Here is an 18854-nt window from a genome sequence, read left to right on the forward strand (position 1 = left end):
AATGAACATGTGATGCAATTTGTGTCTGTTATTAGTATGATACTAATACTTGCAGTTGTATTGATTACTGAGTCAAACAGACAAATGACTGGGGAAAAATTAGATTTACTCGTTGTGCCTGAGGTAAGAGGTATCAGTGACCGAGGGTAGTGATCATAATTCAGTTAGATTTAGCATGGTTATGGAAAATGGCAAAGGTAAACTAGGATTAAAAATTCTCAACCGCGGAAAAGCCAATTCTACTAAACTGAGATGTGATTTAGCAATAATGGACTGGAAACAACCAGCTGCAGGTAAATCAGTAGCAGAGCAGTGAGGGGTGTTCAAGGAAAGTGAGTTTTCAGAATAAATATGTCTCCACAAAGAAATAGGGTGGGACCCCCGCCCAAACATGGAGTCCCTTGGATGTCAAGGAGCACACAGCTTAGGAGAAGGCAAAAAAGGGAAGCTTCTGTTAGATACCAGTGCTTAAGACTGCAGAAAGTCTAAAGGATTATAGAAATAGAGGGGTGACATTAAAAAGGAAACTAGGAAAGCAAATTGAGTTTATGAAAAAATATTGGGTGGAATCTTCCATTTTGGAGACTAAGACTGGTGGTGGGTGCAAAAATCAGCATGATTCTCACTGGGCAGTGGGGCAGTGGGGCAGGTGAACACGCTCAATCTTCCACTTTTCAGTTCATAATTTATGACGAGGAGCTTGGTGTATTATGTGGCGGGGGTGGGAAGGAAGTCACTCGCCCCGCTGTTGCCTCATGGCACCATTTTTAAAGGGCACCCGGACAGACATTCATTCATTGCAGCCCAGGAGCTCCGCATTACTCCTCCAGAGTCCTTGTGGCAGCAGCCCGTACTGGAGAAGCTGGCAGATGTGAGCAACCACATCCCGGGACATATGAGGGCGTCTCCAGCATTGCCTTTCACTCATCACTAGATAAGAGCACCACTGGCGATACAGCCATGGTCAGCCCAATGCTCACCACTGCAGTGTTGCATTTTCACCAGCCTCTTGACTATATAGAGGCCCTGCTGCCTCTTGCTGCTCAGGCCCTTGCTCCTCCTGGCCCTGTGCCAACAAGCAACAGGCTCTACTTCTCCTCATCTGGACGAGAGCCATTACCAAAGCATGGTTGCCTGCAGCCTGCATCATCGACGCCTTTGTGGATGTGTGAATGAATTGGTGATACATTTAGTAAGCATGTCCTTTACAGATTTCCCTCCATCTCAAAGTCAGCAGGCCAGTGCTAAGCCCTTCACCTGGTCTCTGTCTAGACATGGCATCCCTACCCCACCCCTTCTAGATAAAGGACATCCTGGAGGACCATAGATGGGTGCTCGTCCCGTTCATACATGAATGTGAGACATTCATAGAGACGTTGCTCTTTGATCAGGGTGATGAGAGCCATGTGCAAGAAGACTCACGTGGATATTTTTCTGTTTCTCTCCACCACGCTCAAAACTCTGCAGAGAGACCATTGTCTTGGCAGCATAGAAAGACTAACCGCATGATCCCTTGTCAGCCATGACCATTCACCTGGGAGGATGTAGGCTTGAAGTTGCAAATTGTCTGCCCTTCACCAGCCATGCCCTTTTGAGGCATCAACCTCCTTCCCTCCCTTCACCTCTGCCTCTGACTGCAGCTGATGCAGAATGGCTGGCAGCTCAACACCTGGCTGGCATTTCAATGTTATGAGAGCCATGAGACAGGAACAAACCTGCTGCAATGCGAGCTTAATAGAGAGGAGAACACAAATGGGCATCTTCAACATCCAATTGCCTCAAAATTATTAGGGTGTCTCTTTAGTCGGCCACTTGTGCTGACTTTGAATTCCACCCACCCGAACAGACCCACCTCCCACCTCGAGGGATCTCACTGACTAACTGCATGGGCAAGGTCAGTTTGGAAAAATAGTGCGCGTCACCTTTCAAACTCACTCCAGTACATTCTATTCTCCTCCTGTTACCCACCAACTTCCCCCCATTGCCATAGACCTACCCAATATCACCATTCCTCTCCCCTCTGTTACCCTTGAACCTCTGCCTGTAACCCTGAACCCTATCACCTCCACATGCCTTACCTCCCCTCAGAGCCAACACCCATTATGGTCCCTATGCCCACCCTGAGCCTACCCCCTCCCATTATCCAAGTCACCATTCTTATCCCTTCCATGACCCACCCAATAAGGCCTTCACCTACCAGACGTTTTCCCTGAACATTCCACCCTACGGCATCCCACTCCCCCTTCTAACTGTGACTACCCCCTCCCATCACCAGTATCCTGGGTTCACCCCGCAAGACCCCACCATCGACACCACTGACCCTGCCTTCTAAGACACCCCCTTCCCCTTTGTCCAGATACTCTCACCTTCCCTTCCCTGGACATTCTTCCTGCTCCCTTCTCGACATTGCCCCTGTCCCCCCTTCCCCCGGCACTCTCCCCATCCTTCTCCTGTAAGTCTGCCTCCTCGGTCCAGCCTACCACCCTCACCCCCTTCCAGCCTTTGTCTGATAAGCATGCCTCCCACGTTCAGCCTACTCTCCACCCAACCCCACCTCCCTTCCAGCCTTCACCTACCTCCTTTGTCTAGCCTTGGCACAGCATTTGCTAACGGCACTCGAGTGAGGTTATGTGAGGTACCCAAGAAGGAGAAAGTAACATCTACCGACCTCAAAGTCATGGAAGAGGTGAAGCTCGACAGGTGCATGCCACGTATATAAAGTTGTAAAACTGAACATTCTAATTTCTTGCTGGCAGGGAACTTAATTTGGAGGGGGAGCTTAATTCCAGCAGGGTGGCCTTTTAATAAATATGCTTGAGATGCTAATGCATGCAAATGGAGTTCCCCACATTGTTTGTTGTGAAGCTTGACCTGCCTTTAACTCGCCTCGAAAGTCAGGAGAACAAAATTCCAATAATTTATCCCGACGTTGGGAAACAAATTTTTTTGCCTCCCGCCAAATTAAGCGTCCCTGCTGGCCACGATTCTGGCTGTTGGTGGGAGCGGAAGATACTACCCATTGCCAAGTAGAGTCAAGTAAAAGTTATAGATGCTCTATGAATATATAAAGAGCAAGGGGATAACTAAGGAAATAACAAGGCCTATTAGAAACCAAAAAGGTAACCTGCACATGGGAGTAGAAGATACTGAGCATGGTTTTTAATGAAAGATTTGCATCTGTCTTCACAAACGAGAAGCATGATGCATTCATTGTAGTTACAGAGGAGACGTGTGAGATATTAAATGGGGTAAGCATAGTGAGAGACAAAACTTTAAGGGGTTAAACATCTCTGGAATGGATAAATCACCTGTATAACATCCATCCCATGCTGTTAAGAAAAGCAAGAGGGAATAGTAGACTATCATTTCCAATTCTCTCTGGCTACAGGCATGGCATGCCAGAGGACTGGAGAACTGCTAACATTGTATCATTGTTTAAAAAGAGAGAGGGGGATAGTGTCATGAAGATATTAATGTATATAATGTTACTGGAAATTATTTTAAATTGGACTTGTAGTGGGGTCTGTGTCTGTGGGTGAGTGTGTGTGTCTTAATTGGATTAAAGCCAGCTCGTCTTGGTGCTTTGATGCATAGTAGTTTTGAGATGTTAAATAGTAAGGTAAAGAGTATATTTGCATTTTGTTGAATTCAAAGACTGGGGGTGAAATCTTGCACCAAACTATTTACTAATAAAATTGGTACTATGAAAGGGGTTTTATTGTTAGAAGAGGAGGAATTCAAAGAGCCTGGTGATACAATGAGAATTTGCATTCAAAGGGAAGTCCAGGTATGTGCAGAAAAAGAGTTTTGCGTTTGAGTCAGAGGCATACTGCCTGTAAGCCTACAGCTGTGCGAAGGAAACAAATTGATAGGAACCTCATTTTGAATTTATAAGAAAAAATGTGCTTTGCCTGGGTGTCTGTTTAAGTCTATGGGTTATTGTTGCCTTGGAGAAGATTGTCTGGGAGTGATTTGGGGGCTTGTTTAAAAGTACAGTAGTAATTTGTAGACATGTGTATATGTTTTAAATTTGTTGTCAAATTAATAAATGTTTAATTTAATATATGTAAAAAAGCCTCTGGAGGCTTGGTGGTTTCACTTCTGAATGCCAAGCTGCACCTCAAACAAACTAATCTGTGACTTTCTAAATGAATACTGTTCCTCAGAATCTTTTTCCTATAATTCGCCCACCAGCAAGGCTGGCTGACTGGTCTGTAATTACTCTGTCTATTGTTATGATACAGCAGTTGGTAAAGGCTGAGTTATTTAAAGTCCCAGAGGGAAACTTTAAACAACTGTCAGAACCTATATTTTTAATTGATCAAGGACAGTTAGCATGGATTTTTTAAAGGAAAGTCTGTATGAATAAAATGATTGAATTTTCTGAGGAGGTGGATAGAACATTTGATGTAGTCTACATGTATTTTAGCAAGGCTTTTGTCAGACCAGTAGCAGACTGGTCAGAAAAGTAAAGAACCAGGGAAAGTGGTAAGTTGGATCCAAATGTGGCTCAGTGGCCAGAAGCTAAGGACAAAAATTGGCCTGTGTGAGGAAGAAAGCTGTAGCCTGTAGGAATATATCAATGGACTGGTCAGCTGAACAGAAGTGGTAAATAGAATTCAATCTGGAAAAGTGTAATGCATTTGGAGAGGGCTAACAATATAAAGGGGATTTATAATAAATGGTAGGATATTGAGACGTATAGAGAAATAGAGGAACCGTGAGGTGCATGTGCACAGGTCCCTAAAGGACCTATTTCCCTTGGCAGAAAGGTCAATGACCAGGCAGCATTGATTTAAAGTAACTGGCAGAAGGATTAGAGGGGAATTAAGGTCACTTTATTTCACCCAGAGGGAAATGACTCGTGATGAACATTTGGAAAACTCCACTTGCCAATGGTCTGGGGAAAGTTTATTTTTAGTTCTGTCAAATTGACAAACAAAAGGTCCTGGTTTGAACTTCCTCCCATTGATGCAAATTGAGAGGACAGATGAAGGGCAGTTAAAAATGGAAGCAGAGGCTGACACCAGTATTCCTGCCCTAATCTGACCGCCTGCAGTTTAAATAACAGACAACAAGGACACCGGCCTTAGGCAAGTGGGGTCCTCATTAAGGTAATGGTAATGCAGGTAATGGTTCCATTGACATCAATGGGGCCTGGCCTGTTATTTTAATGGAAGGCCCCAGTGAGGGAGCAGTGCCAGACTGAACTTGTCAAGAACAGGATCATGGGCCAGGGGAAGCCCAAGGTTTACTTTATTTTTGGATTTTCATGTGGGCCAGAGGGAGTATTAGTGCTTTTGTCAATCCCCATCCTGCCAAACAAGAAGTACCCCCCACCACATATCAAAGCAAAATACAGCGGATGCTGCAAATCTGAAATAAAAGAGAAAATGCTGGAAAAACTCAGCAGGTCTGGCAGCATCTGTGGAGAGAGAAGCAGGGTTAACGTTTCAAGTTTGAGTCTGAGGGAGAGTCAGATGGACTCGAAACGTTAACGCTGTTTATCTCTCCAAAGATGCTGCCAGGCTTGCTGAGTCTTCCCAGCATTTTCTGTTTTAATTTCAGATCCCCCCCCCCACCCCCAGCCTCCCTGCCACATACTCAACACTTATCTAACTGCTGGAATTGGTCCCACGATGGCCTTCTGCTGAATTCTAGCCCCCATCCATCCATGATTTCTGTTGGGTTTAACCTGGAATCGGGACATGGATATGGAAATGAGGCCTGGGAATAATGACCTCTCTGGGCCTCGACATGCAAGCATGGAACAATCCCAGGTGAAACAAAAAAAGTCCAAAGAATCTAGCCAGCTTTCAACTATGATAACTGCACTTTCATTGGTTGGATTTTCTTGTTACCTCTGATTCTTGTGGCAGTACTTCGCTAGCTCACTGATTACAAAAGATACGTTCCCACTGTTTTTTTTTTAAACATGCCTTCCTCCATTTGAAGTTCAAGGAATAGCTTTAGTAAATTGAAGCTTCTGTTAGGTCATTATGCACCAGCCCTTTGCTTCTGGAAGAGAATCTTTAATTTGCCCTTCAAGCACTAGTTGGAAATCAAACACATAAAACTGGGAGACAAATGTTTAGACACTAGGTAACTGAAATTGTAATCCTAGTCTATGCTCAGTATTAAATTGACAATAGCATAAGGCACTATAACCAAGCATTTCTACTACTAAATCAAATGGACAAGAATTCATGGACTCAACGCCTCAGAGCCAGAATATCCCATGCAATCACTTTTCATGGTTGATGCTGTCCCCATGAACAGACTGCCAGATGGAGAAAACATATCTGAACAAAGTCCTTTTATTAATCCAGCTTTGTCAGATTAATTTAAAAACAGACATCTGGTTGTTAAGAAATACATCAGAAAAGTCACTTGACTTTTGTTTTGTTAATTATTTTCCATTTCCTCGCCTTTTGGGCCTTTGCATAGATTTACCCAGGAGTGAACAAGACAGGTGGCAAAAGAACTGGCAGAGAAATGAGAATTAATTTTTTCACACAGTGTGTTATTGAGATCTGTGATGCACTACCTGAAACTGTGGTAGAATCAGAGTCCATTTTAATTTTTCAATGGGCAATTAGACATGTACTTGAAGCGGACTAATTTCCATGGTTAATGGGGAAAAAGCTGGGGATTGGAATTAATTAGGTACCGCTTTCGAAGAGACAAGAACAGCCAAATGACCCCCTTCTGTGCTGTGTTATTCTATGACTTTATGAGCTTCTTGGCCGTTTCCAATACCTCTACAATCAACCGCTCAGAGATGTAGGAGCTAATTCCATGGTGGATTGCGTTCAGATTTTCCTCCTTCCCAGAGAGGTTGAGTGTCAACTCCTCACCGCGTCTGACTGTAACAGGTTACAATAGTGCAGTGTTCATGATACGAGGTGAGTAACCCAGAGACTTGGAGTACATATCCCACAAGAACAAACTAGAAAATTAAATCAATAAATCTTGAGGACTGACACCAGGCAAAAAAACAGCCATGAATGTAAAACCCAGCTAGCTCATTAATGTCCTTTAGGAGATGAAGCCTGTTAGCCCTACCCAGTTTGGCCTACATGGGGGTCCAGACCCACATGACATGTGTGACCCATAATAACTTCTGAAGTGGTTTAATAAATCACCCAAATAATTGCTAAAGGAGTGGGGGGGGGCGGCAAAAACACCTTCTTTGTGGAACCAAGAATGGGCAATAGGTGTAGCCATTCTCATCTCACACATTCACACATTTCCCAGCAATAAAATATTAAAACTTACCATAATTTGGGAACTCACAGGGGTGGACCCATAACCTAACATCCATGGCAACATGCTTCAGCATACTGCACTAATAAAAATTGCAAAGTTAATATTGTTTTGGGGCAAAAGGTTACTGGTGTTTAATTTGAAACACTCAACAGGATCTGTACAAGCCAACATACATAGGCAGTTTCTCTTTGAAAAAAATGATAAAATAATGATACCTTCAGGCCTGTAATTTCTGCTGCAGATCCCTGATCCACTCCCGTGATATAAATTCCTAATGCGTACTCAGCACCACCTCTGATCATCAGGCCCAATGACTTCCCATCATCAAGAACAAGATTTACCTGCACAATTGCCAAACAGAAATAGTAATGAACAGGATGGACGTGGAACAAAAGGCACTTCAGTTATCATTAGTGCTGTTATGCCTGCAGAAAACGTATTGGTGGGCAACAGGTTACCACATTGTGAAATACACTTTATCTGTGTCTGAATTATTTGTGAGATGTGAAAATTTGCACCTTAACCTGTTCAAATTGAGCATCTCTGTTGTTTTGAGTTCCAGCATACTCAATTGATTGTGCTTTTACAATCAGTCAGCTTAATGTTCTCCTTAATGCACTCAGAGCTTATTTTGCACTCTAAAACAAACTTCCTGACTAAAGGCCAGAGTTTTGATAATGACAATTCCATACGTGTAAGAACTCAATTGAAGCTGAACCCACACCTTCAAAAAGCAAAGCCCTGCTCTTATATTCCAAATCATACAGCAATGGCTCACTCACCCTTGCTGATTGCCAAAATGAGCTTACATAGATTTAACTAATTAACCAACCTAAAATTAACCACCAGGCTATAGCACAGTGCACGTTGATATGTTCTTGCATTTTTGAACTATTATTCATTCATTTACCTGGTAATTTATTAGCATGCGCTATAAAAACCATACAGCATGTGCAAATGGTAATTTTGTCACGGTGACAGCCAGTATGTGTGAAATGTAGCTGACATGTTGAATAATATAGGAGCCAGTATTTCATATCTGAGGTGATGAGAGTAATTAAGAACCGTGTACTTGTACTTCACAGTTTGAGAGATGCATGCATTGCAAGATCCACATCAACAGCTGCACAATAAGCTAACCTTAAACTCAGCTGGGAATGTTTAAGACAATTGCGCAATTAGTCTGTGCAATCACTTTTCATTTTTGTTAGTAGGCGTATATTATATAAAGGCTGCAGTCTACACTGAAGATCTATTCAATCCGAACAGGTATCCTTCATTCTCTTCCCTCACTTCACCCAAGGCCATTCCCCACCCACCTGCTCGCCCCCCACCGCACCTCCCTCCACCCAACCACCAGTGAACAAAACAATTCACAGCAAGAACAAGAGTCATCATTGCAATCATTAAATAAAGGAGGGAAGTATTTAGAATTCAGGGGCAGGATCTTCCGGTTGGCGAGTGGGGGTGGGCCCGCTCGCTGACATGTAAAACGACACGGGATGACGTCGGTGGAACTCCTGACGTCACCCCACGTCATTTCCATTTTCAGGTCGGCGGGGCCGCAGCCAAGTCAGCTGTGTGCCCGCCGAACGAATTAAGGTCATTCATGGACCTGCCCATCCAATCTTAAGGTTGGCGGGCAGGCCGGGAGCCCTGGCGGGCTTCATAAAAAGCATGAAACCTCATCCACAGGTGGGATGAGTTTTCATGAGGGTATTTAAATTTTTATCCAATCTTTCAGTAAAAGTTATGGACATATCCTAATTCATGTGACTGTGTCACATGAGAGGACATGGCAGAGAAATTTTGTTCTAATTTTCATTCAAAGTTTTACATTGGAGCCAATCTCCCTGAGGCCTCAGGGAGATCTGTGCCCTCTTTTGCACGCAAGCGCGAAAGAGCACACTTCCAGCTGAGGGAATCCACCCCTCTGCCCGCACAGGGAGTGCGTAGCGCTCCCAAGTGGACATCATGTTGAGCAGGCCTTAATTGGCCCACCCATGTAAAATGGCGGCACGCCATTTCCCCAGTCCCTTACCTCATCCTTTTCAGTGTTTCTTTTTCAAATATTGATCCACTTCACCTTTAAAACCTTCATGGATTCCATTGGAGTATTCTACATCCAAACACTTCTCTGCATAAAAACAATCCTCTTGATCTCTCTCTTCATTGCTTTGGTGATGAACTAACATTTTTGCCCTCGAATTAGACTCATTAACCAGTGGAAATAATTCTTCCCTATTTACCTTATTAAATGCTTCATAATTCTAAAAATTCGATCATATCTCTGAGTCTTGCCTTTCATAATGAAAAGAGTTCCACTTTCCCTGGTATCTCTTCATAACAAAAATCTCTTGTCCCTGCATTTTCTGAGTGAATTTCTTCAGCTGCTGCCTTCCCATATTTTGTAAATTAGAACATCTACAACTAGTTACAATATTTGAACCAGGCTCAACAAATGATTTGTATAGGTCTGGAATTACCTCTTCAGTTTTCTAATTATTTATAAAGCCTCATTTCTAAAGCCTTGAAACCTATATGGTTAGGATTTGGAATGCACTGCCTGATAGGGTGGTGGAATTTTTAAAATTCATTCATGGGATGTAGACTTCGCTGGTTGGGCCAGCATTTATTGCCAATCCCTAAATGCCCTTGAGAAGGTGGTGGTGAGCTGCCTCCTTGAACCACTGCAGTCTACATGGTGTATGTACACCCACTGTGCTGTTAGGGAGAGAGTTCCAGGATTTTGACCCAGCAACAGTGAAGGAACAGTGATATATATCCAAGTCAGGGTGGTGAGTGACTTGGAGGGGAACCTCCAGTTGGTGGTGTTCCCTTCTTTCTGCTGCCCATTTCCTTCTAGACGGTAGTGGTCATGGATTTGGAGGGTGCTGTTGAAGGAGTCTTGGTGAATTCCTGCAGTGCATCTTATAAATGGTACACACTGCTGCTACTGTGTGTCGGTGGTGGAGGGAGTGAATGTTTGTGGATGCAGTGCCAATCAAGTGTCCTGGATGGTGTCAAGCTTCTTGAGCGTTGTGGGAGGTTCACTCATCCAGGAAACTAGGGATTATTCCATCACACTCTTGACTTGTGCTTGTAGATGGCAAACAGGTTTGGGGAGTTACGAGGTGAGTTACTCGTCGCAGGATTCCTAGCCTCTGACCTGCTCTTGTAGCCACAGTATTTATATGGCTAGTCCAGTTCAGTTTCCAGTCAATCAGAACCCCCAGGAGTTGATAGTGGGGGATTCAGTGATGGTAATGCCATTGAATGTCAAGGGGTGATAGTTGGATTCTCCCTTGTTGGAGATGGTCATTGCCTGGCACTTGTGGCACAAGTTACTTGCCACTTGTCAGCCCAAGCCTGGATATTGTCCAGATCTTGCTGCATTTGGACATGGACAGCTTTAGTATCTGAGGAGTCGCGAATGGTGCTGAACATTGTACAATCATCAGCGAACATCCCCACTTCTGACCTTATGATGGAAGGAAGGTCATTAATGAAGATGGTTGAGCCGAGGATACTACCCTGAGAAACTCCTGCAGTGATGTCCTGGAGCTGAGATGACTGACCTCCAACAACCACAACCATCTTCCTTTGAGCTAGGTATGACTTCAACCAGTGGAGAAATTTCACTTGATTCACATTGACTCCAGTTTTACTAGGGGTCCTTGATGCCACACTCGGTCAAATGCATCCTTCAAAGGGCAGACACCTTCACCTCTCCTCGGGAGTTCAGCTCTTTTGTCCAAGTATGAACCAAGGCTGGAATGAGGTCAGGAGCTGGTGGAACCCAAACTGGGCATAAGTGAGCAGGTTATTGCTAAGCAAGTGTGGCTTGATAGCATTGTTGATGACCTCTTCTATTATTTTACTAATGATGGAGAGTAGACCGATGGGGCGGTAATTGGCCAGGTTGGATTTGTCCTGTTTTTTGTGTACAGGACTTACCTGGACAATTTTCCACACAGCTGGGTAGATGCCAGTGTTGTAGCTGTGTTGGCTAGGGGTGCAGAAGGCCTAGAGCACAAGTCTTCAGTACTATTGCTGTAATATTGTCACAGCCCATCGCCTTTGCAGTATAGTGCCTTCAACCATTTCTTGATATCACATGGAATGAATTGAATTGGTTGAAGACTGACATTAGCGATGCTGGGGACCTCCGGAGGGGCAATGAGATGGATCATCCACTTGGCACTTCTGACTGAAGATTGCAGCAAATGCTTCAGTCTTATCAAGGGAACTGCCCTTGTGAAAGTGGTGGTGAGCTGCCTTCTTGAACCATTGCAGTCCATGTGGTGTAGGTGCACCCACAGTATTGTTAGGGAGAGAGTTCCAGGAAATTTACCCAGCGACAGTGAAGGAACGGCGATATATTTCCAAGTCAGGATGGTGAGTGACTTGGAGAGGATCTTCCAGGTGGTGGTGTTCCCATGTGTCTGCTGCCCTTGTCCTTCTGGATGGTAGCAGTAATGGGTTTGGAAAGTGCTGTCTAAGGACCCTTGGTGATTTCCTGCAGTGCATCTTGTAGATGGTGCACACTGCTGCCCCTGTGTCAGTGGTGGAGGGAGTGAATCTTTGTGGATGGAGTGTCAATCAAGTGGGCTGACCTGTCCTGGATGGTGTCAAGCTTCTTGAGTGTTGTGGGAGCTGCACTCAAGCAGGCAAGTGGAGAGTATTCAATCACACTCCCGACTTGTGCCTTGTCGATGGTAGATAGCTTTGGGGTGTCAGGATTTGAGTTACACACCACAGGATTCCTAGCCTCTGATGTGGTCTTGTAGCCACAGTACTTATATGGCTAGTCCAGTTCAGTTTCTGGTCAATAACACCCCAGGATGTTGATAGTGGGGGATTCAGCAATGGAAGGGACGATGGATACAAGGCCAATAGCAACCTTCAAAAAAGGATTAAATTAAAACATTGTAAAAGAAAAATGCAGCGATGTGGGGTAAGAGCAGGGGAATAGGACTAACTGAATTGCTCTTTGAAAGAGCCGTCACAGAAGATCCAATGGGCCAAATTGCCTCCTTCTGTGCTGTACTACTCTAGGGTTTCATAAGCTTCCTTAAATGTAACTTGTCCTTCACCTATTAAAAGATTGCATCTATCTGAGCCCCAAAATCTCTCCAGTTCTCTATTCCTTTTAAAGTTCAACATCTTAGTGCAGGTGTCCTCTTATTCTTCATCCTATGTATATCATCTCACATTTCTCTGCATCAGATTTCATCTGACATCCATCTATGCAGACTATAAAACAATATCAAAACAGTCCAGATGCAGGAAATCTGAAACAAACGAAAAATGTTTGAAACATTCAGCAGCTTAAGCAGCAGCAACAGAGAGAGAGAGAGAGAGAGAGAGAGAGAGAGACAGAGAAACAGAGGGACAAAATTAAAAGGAGTAATTTTAACACCCTAAAATGGGTGGGTTTAGGTTGGGTTGCATGTTAATATTTGAAAAATCACAAACCCGAATCCAGCCTGGCTCGAACCACCCATTTCCAATTTTAACGCAAGTGGGATGGGGGGAACAGACAACCAACCTGCTTGCCATGGGCATTTAACCTATTTAAATGTTTTTAAAAATAAATTTTAACAAGCCTAGGTACCTCAGATTCCATCTCTTTTCCAGCTGTAATGCAGGCTAGTCAGACCTTCTAGTCCTTGGGAAGCCTGGCAGTTAAAAGGAGACAAGAACTGGTGCATGGAAGAAGTCAATGCTTTTCCAGCACTGCTTGTGGGCCAAGAGTGTGTGTCCCCCAGCTATTCAAGTAAACCAGTTTCCCAATCCATGAGATAGGGCACTTCCCCATGATTGGAATCCCCCTGTGATCAATAATTCCACCTTTGATTGCTGAATTTAACTCCACTCTGAGCAATCATGGACCCCACACCCCCACAATCACCGAGCCCCCATAATTATAGTCACTCTGATCACAAACCCTGCAACCCCCATCTCCCCCCCCCAGTCTTTCTCACATTGCTCTTAATATCTTAATTTCATTAGCAATCTTCCTTTGCAACAGCTTATCAAATGCTTTCTGAAAATCAATGCTCATGATATCCTTGAAATTCCTTTATCAATACAGTTTTATTCCTCTCAAGAACCCTCTTTAAATTTGTCAGATATGAATTGCCTATTACAGACTTGTGCTGTCTATTCTTAATTAGCCTGTGCCTTTTTAAGTGTGTATTATTTTTTATTCCAGGCTGTGGGTGGTAATAGCATTCCAAATGACATTTCTCTTCTGCTATTAGCACACAAAATTGTGTTCATCTTTTGGTGATTTGCCTGCCAAATGCTCATTAGCACTGTCCCTGTAAAACATGCACTGCAAATCATAATGGAATGGGCATGTCAAAGATATATTTCACCTTGTTCCATAGCAGGAGAGAAAAGGGAATAATAGCTGCATAATCAATTGCTGCATATCAAGGCAGAGAAATTATTGATGCCTTCCTTCCTACCACAGTGCAGTTCAGATTCCCTATCTGCAGAACTTGGTTCTGTAACATCCAGTTTTGCAATGCTACATGTGTTGTTTTGCCTCCAAGATGGTGTCCACATCATGCACCCAGATTCCTGATGCTATCCACAACAGATGCCATTTTGGTGAGCACTATCTGGAAGTATGCAGATAGATAAATAATGAGATCAGTCAGAGACAAACGCTGATTAGACATCAATGATGTCAGTTTGGAGCTCAGTGTTCCAGCTAACACTCACTCTTAATTTTGAACACATGTATTCAGCAGGAGGAAGGACTGCCCATCAGCACTATTTAAAACAATCATCAACTGCTTACTGGTTCGTTGTTGATTGAATTCTACTGGCTCCTGCTGCAATTGTAGGAGTGTATGGTGGCTTCCAGAGTTGGTTTAATTTGCTAGTTGAAGTATGGAGTTTGTGTGCTGCCTGAAACAGCAACAATGTGCACGGATAATTCTGCATTGAGATTCCCCCTATCTGTTTGTGGGCATGTCCAATTTTGTAGGTGCACTATCCTGACATGGTGGAAGCACACCGTATTGCAGTCAGTATAAATTGTTGTACAGACCTCTGCATGGGGAGGTGGGGGTGCTGGGGACAGGATTTTGAAAAAAAAAATCAGGTGTCCTGAAACTGACAGCACCTTGGCTAAGTATAGAGCAGGTCAGAGAGAATAATGGTCAGCAAAAATAGCAAAAATCACTATCAGGTGACTTTGAGCTGGGCTGCACCTAACTTTTGGGTGTTAATCTAGGGCATCATTAATACAATGCTGGAAACTTATAGTGCAAACTATCGAAAGTGTTTGCTCTTATTTATGCTTCAGGGTTAAACCAGTATACATCAGTTACATTTAAATTTACTTCCAAAATAAAATGATAGTGTCGCTCTTACACCATTCTTCATTCGAAAAGTTTGAGGAAATTCCAGGTTAACATGTAACAGGTAATCAATTACCCCATTTACAATATTAATGTTGCCCCTTCATTGTAGAACAATGTCTTAAGTGCTTCATGCAGGCAGAATCCAAAAGGTGGAAACTGATCCAAGGAAATAAATATCAGAAAGAGTGACCAAAAATTTGTGCACAGGCAAACCAAGTCTTTGGGCTGACAGAGGTGCCAATAGATTTCAAGGCTAGCTAGGGATACATTCAGCTGAGTCTCACAGAGCGCAGAGTTGAAATACCCACAGCTGACTGTGTCAACAGAAGTTTTCAACATTATCTAAAAAGATGGTTTTCCATTCTGCTAAACCAACAGCCCAGTCCTTCAGGATTCAATGAAGAAATTGATTCCCAGCAGGTCATATCTATAGAACAGGTCGCCTGCCTCTTCATATCCTGTGTAGGTGACTTTAATATATTTTTGATCTATTGGTGTCAATCATCACCCTCATTGTTTGACTCAGTAAGGTATAAACCGTGGCTCAATGGCAGCACTCTTGTCTATGAGTCAGCAGCTGGTGGGTTTAAGCCCCACTCCAAAGCCTTGAGCACATAATCCAAGTTTACATTCTAATACAGTACTCGGGGAATGCTGCACTGTTGGCAGCATTGACTTTCAGATACGATGTTAAACTGAGACCCTGTCTTGATTCCATGGCACTGGTTCAAAAAAGGGGCGATCTCAGTGTCCTGGTCAGCATTTATCCCTGAACCATTTATTTCACTGCTGATTATGGGAGTTTGCTGTGGATAGTTTGACTGACATTTTGTCAACATTACAATAGTGTTTATCCGTAAAAAGTACCACAATGGCTGTAAAGCACTCTGAGATGTCATAAAGTTATGAAAGGTGCTATATTAATATAGATTTTTTTATTCTCTTTTTTGAAACTCCACTGAGCAGAGTATAATTATGAACATCTAATAAATGAAAAAGGTTAATGCCTGGGCAATTGTAATGTTCCCAGGAATGTAGTAAGAACACATTCAAATGAACTGATTAGAATTTTTATCCGATTAATAAACCTTAAGAATGTTAGCATCGCCCCAACACTCTAAACTATAAAATTCTTTAAAAAAATTACAAGCTGAAATAAAAGCCACATTTTTCATGCTAGTAAGACAGTCAATACAATGTGAGATTTGCTTATGTTTTAAAATTTCTTCATGAAATGTGGGTGTTGTTCGCTAGGCCCATATTTATTGCCCATCCCTAAATGCCCTTGAGAAGATGGTGATGAGCTGCCTTCTTGAGCTGCTGCAGTCCATGTAGTGTAGGGTCCATCCATGGTGCTGTTAGTGCCAGCGGTGAGTCCGAGAGCTGGTTTGCTTATATCCTATTGCGGCAGTCGTTACTGTGTCACTTTTCCATCTTACCTATTTCTCTGATGATTCATTGCACAGTGCCTCCTGATTTTATAGCTATATTTTAATGAAGAATCCAATGTGAACAATAACATTCACAACATCAAGGTTAAACTTCAGTGTAAATAAGAAAAAAATGCAAATTCCAAGTGTAGACTTTTTTCAAAGCTAAAGCATCTGCACTATGGTAACCATGAATATTTAATCACTTGTACAGTGTATTATTTCTAATTCATTGAGTTTATCATTTTTTTGTGTATATTAAGTCCCTAATGCTGTCGCAGTTCCTCCTCATGGATATTGGCAGATGAGCATTGAGCTGTTCTTATTTGCATTAGAATAAGGAGACACACTAGACTCATAAAAATGTAAAGACCACAACATCCAAACAATAATTAAGAAAAACAGGGCATCAATTCTTTACAGAAGCTGTAATAAATACTGACAGTTCTTCTTAAAGGTATACCAAGTGGAATGCTCACATCATAAGAATTCTGTCTGTTTGAATGAGACAGGATGCATAGTAACATTTCATTTATTCAAACCAGAGAAAATGTGGATTCTTGGCATCTTGCACTTTCACTCAACAGCACACATAATTTTTTGGTCCTGTGACTTGGAGGCAGAGCAGGAGAAAGAGCATCAGGATGCCAATGTTTTTGTTGTGATCTGTGAGATGGCTGACATGTACAGAAACCTACCACTATGTATAACCTATAGTTATTAAGTTAAGACTGCCTGCTTTGTTTAATTCTTTCAAAGACAATAAAATTCATGTTTTTGTTAAAAGACGTGAAATCTTGTGGCATCGTTCTATTCATCAAATCACTGGATGTTCAGATTTCTCTTTAAGTGTTAACAGTCCTTAACTGGATAGTAACATTCCACATTATTTACTTTTTTATAAATGCTCCCTCAGAAAAACTTTCTACAGGATGTAGCGGAAGACTTCACACATTACCTTCTTCTCATCTCCATCTCGGAGTAGCTGAAGGTTGCTCTTCTTTTCACTCTCCTTTCTCCGCAGTGTGTTGCTCCTGTGCTCAAGCAGATCAGGCGGCGGTGAAACATTTCGGCCCAGTGGATCCACCCAGGTGTAGACGTGATTGGTTACGTAGCCTCCTGGGATGCGGCCAACTGAGCGCACGTACAAGGTCAACTTTTTGGAACCTTTCAGCACCTGAGGAAGAACAGATGTAATCAGGGAGATTTACATATTTCTGGCATGTTACACCAGGATGCAGCTCTGTCCCCAAGATTATTAATAATGGATTGTGTGAAACTGAACCCTTTTAATGATTACCCTTAGACTGCAAATGGAAAATGAAAATATGAAACCAGCGAAGCATAACCAGGCAAAGTGAGAACTTGATGAAGAAGCAGTGAGATCCAGAAAACGTATTATGTTGGGAAGACATAGCTTGTGAGCCTAAATAATGGTCAGGTTATGTCTCTGTAGCAGCAGAATTAATTACGAACTTAGCGAAAGGATAGCAAACTGGATTAACAATTTGTTAAAGGGAGAAAACAACATAAGGAGTTAAGGGAGATTTCCATTGTGGTTAGGTGTGGGCAGTGGGGTCCCCACAGTCTCCAGTTATTGAGTCACTTCTGTTCACTTGAATATAGGCCTGGAGAGAACCATTTTGAAATGAGTAGAAAGCAACAATATAAAGGGGCATAGCTAACTACAGAAGACCATAGGAACGTGTAAAAAGACATTGATAAGATGGAGAATGGGCTGCAGTGTGGCAAATGGAATTCAATGGCATAAAGTATGGGGTGATATTTCTTGATTTAAAAAAAATCTCTGAATGGAAGTAGACTTGAGGCTGGAACCAAACAAAACTGAAAAAGTTAACAAGAGAGAAGGGAAAACAATGAGAAGATATGTAAAAAGAACAAAAATAGCACTGATAAAACTGAGAGGAAAGAGAGAGAATTGATCAATGAGACAAAGATGACAGAGTATAACCTGAGACTTAGAGTTACAAATGCCACAACAGGCACTCTTGTTTCTTTCTGAATGGCCTGCCAGCTAATATGCAAAGGCACATCTCCGATCTTTTCCATCCTTGTGAAAATCTCAAATTCTTTCCTTACCAACCCCTCTTGCATATCCCACCCTTTGAATTATTATGGGAGATCCATGCATAGTAAAATGGGAAAAATTCAATATTAGAACTTATGGCCAAGGCAATATGAAAGCAAGTCACCAGCAGAAGCACATCTAGGTTACAAACTGCCTACCACCTTCAATAACCTTCCACAGATGAGATCATAAATATGGCACACATTAAATGTACAATTCCAAGATCACCTGGATAAATTCCTGTCCCACAAGTTGCACTGAACAATTTAATGAATGCACAGTGAAACTTAAAGCCAGAATATGATTTATTTGCTGTTCGAAAATAATTCTGATCCTGTCAATTTTTAGTATTTTTTCTGTGGCTCAGTTCTTTGATTAGATCTTTGTGTAAGATGTCTGCCTGAAATATGCAATTTTCCAAAAAGGGATGCTAAGAATAATTCCGGTGCGCTCTCTGAAGAAACAACAAAACGTTTGGCATTTCTAATTAATATACACATCAGATAATATCATCAAGCAAAGACAAGATCAGTGTAAAATCAATGGGATTTGTTTAAACTGCTTGATATGATTATTTCACACTAATTGTCTCAAATTCTCCATATCAATCACCCATCCCAGGCATAGTCCAACCCAATCTGCTTTCTATGCTTATGATTCTACCATGTTTAGAAATTTAGAAAT

General features: G+C 42.4%; 1 protein-coding gene across 1 annotated transcript in view; it reads right to left on the bottom strand.

The window, feature by feature from the left end:
- Positions 1–18854, bottom strand: part of whrna (whirlin a) — a 204515-nt gene that overhangs the window by 117241 nt on the left and 68420 nt on the right. The window contains exons 3-4 of the mRNA XM_041193961.1: positions 17040–17258; positions 7485–7610 (exon numbers count right to left, since the gene is read on the bottom strand). Coding sequence (XP_041049895.1) covers positions 7485–7610; positions 17040–17258 — 345 coding nt within the window. The remainder of the gene's footprint in view (positions 1–7484; positions 7611–17039; positions 17259–18854) is intronic.

This window comes from Carcharodon carcharias, chromosome 8, assembly GCF_017639515.1.
Source record: "Carcharodon carcharias isolate sCarCar2 chromosome 8, sCarCar2.pri, whole genome shotgun sequence".
Lineage (NCBI taxonomy): Eukaryota > Metazoa > Chordata > Chondrichthyes > Lamniformes > Lamnidae > Carcharodon > Carcharodon carcharias.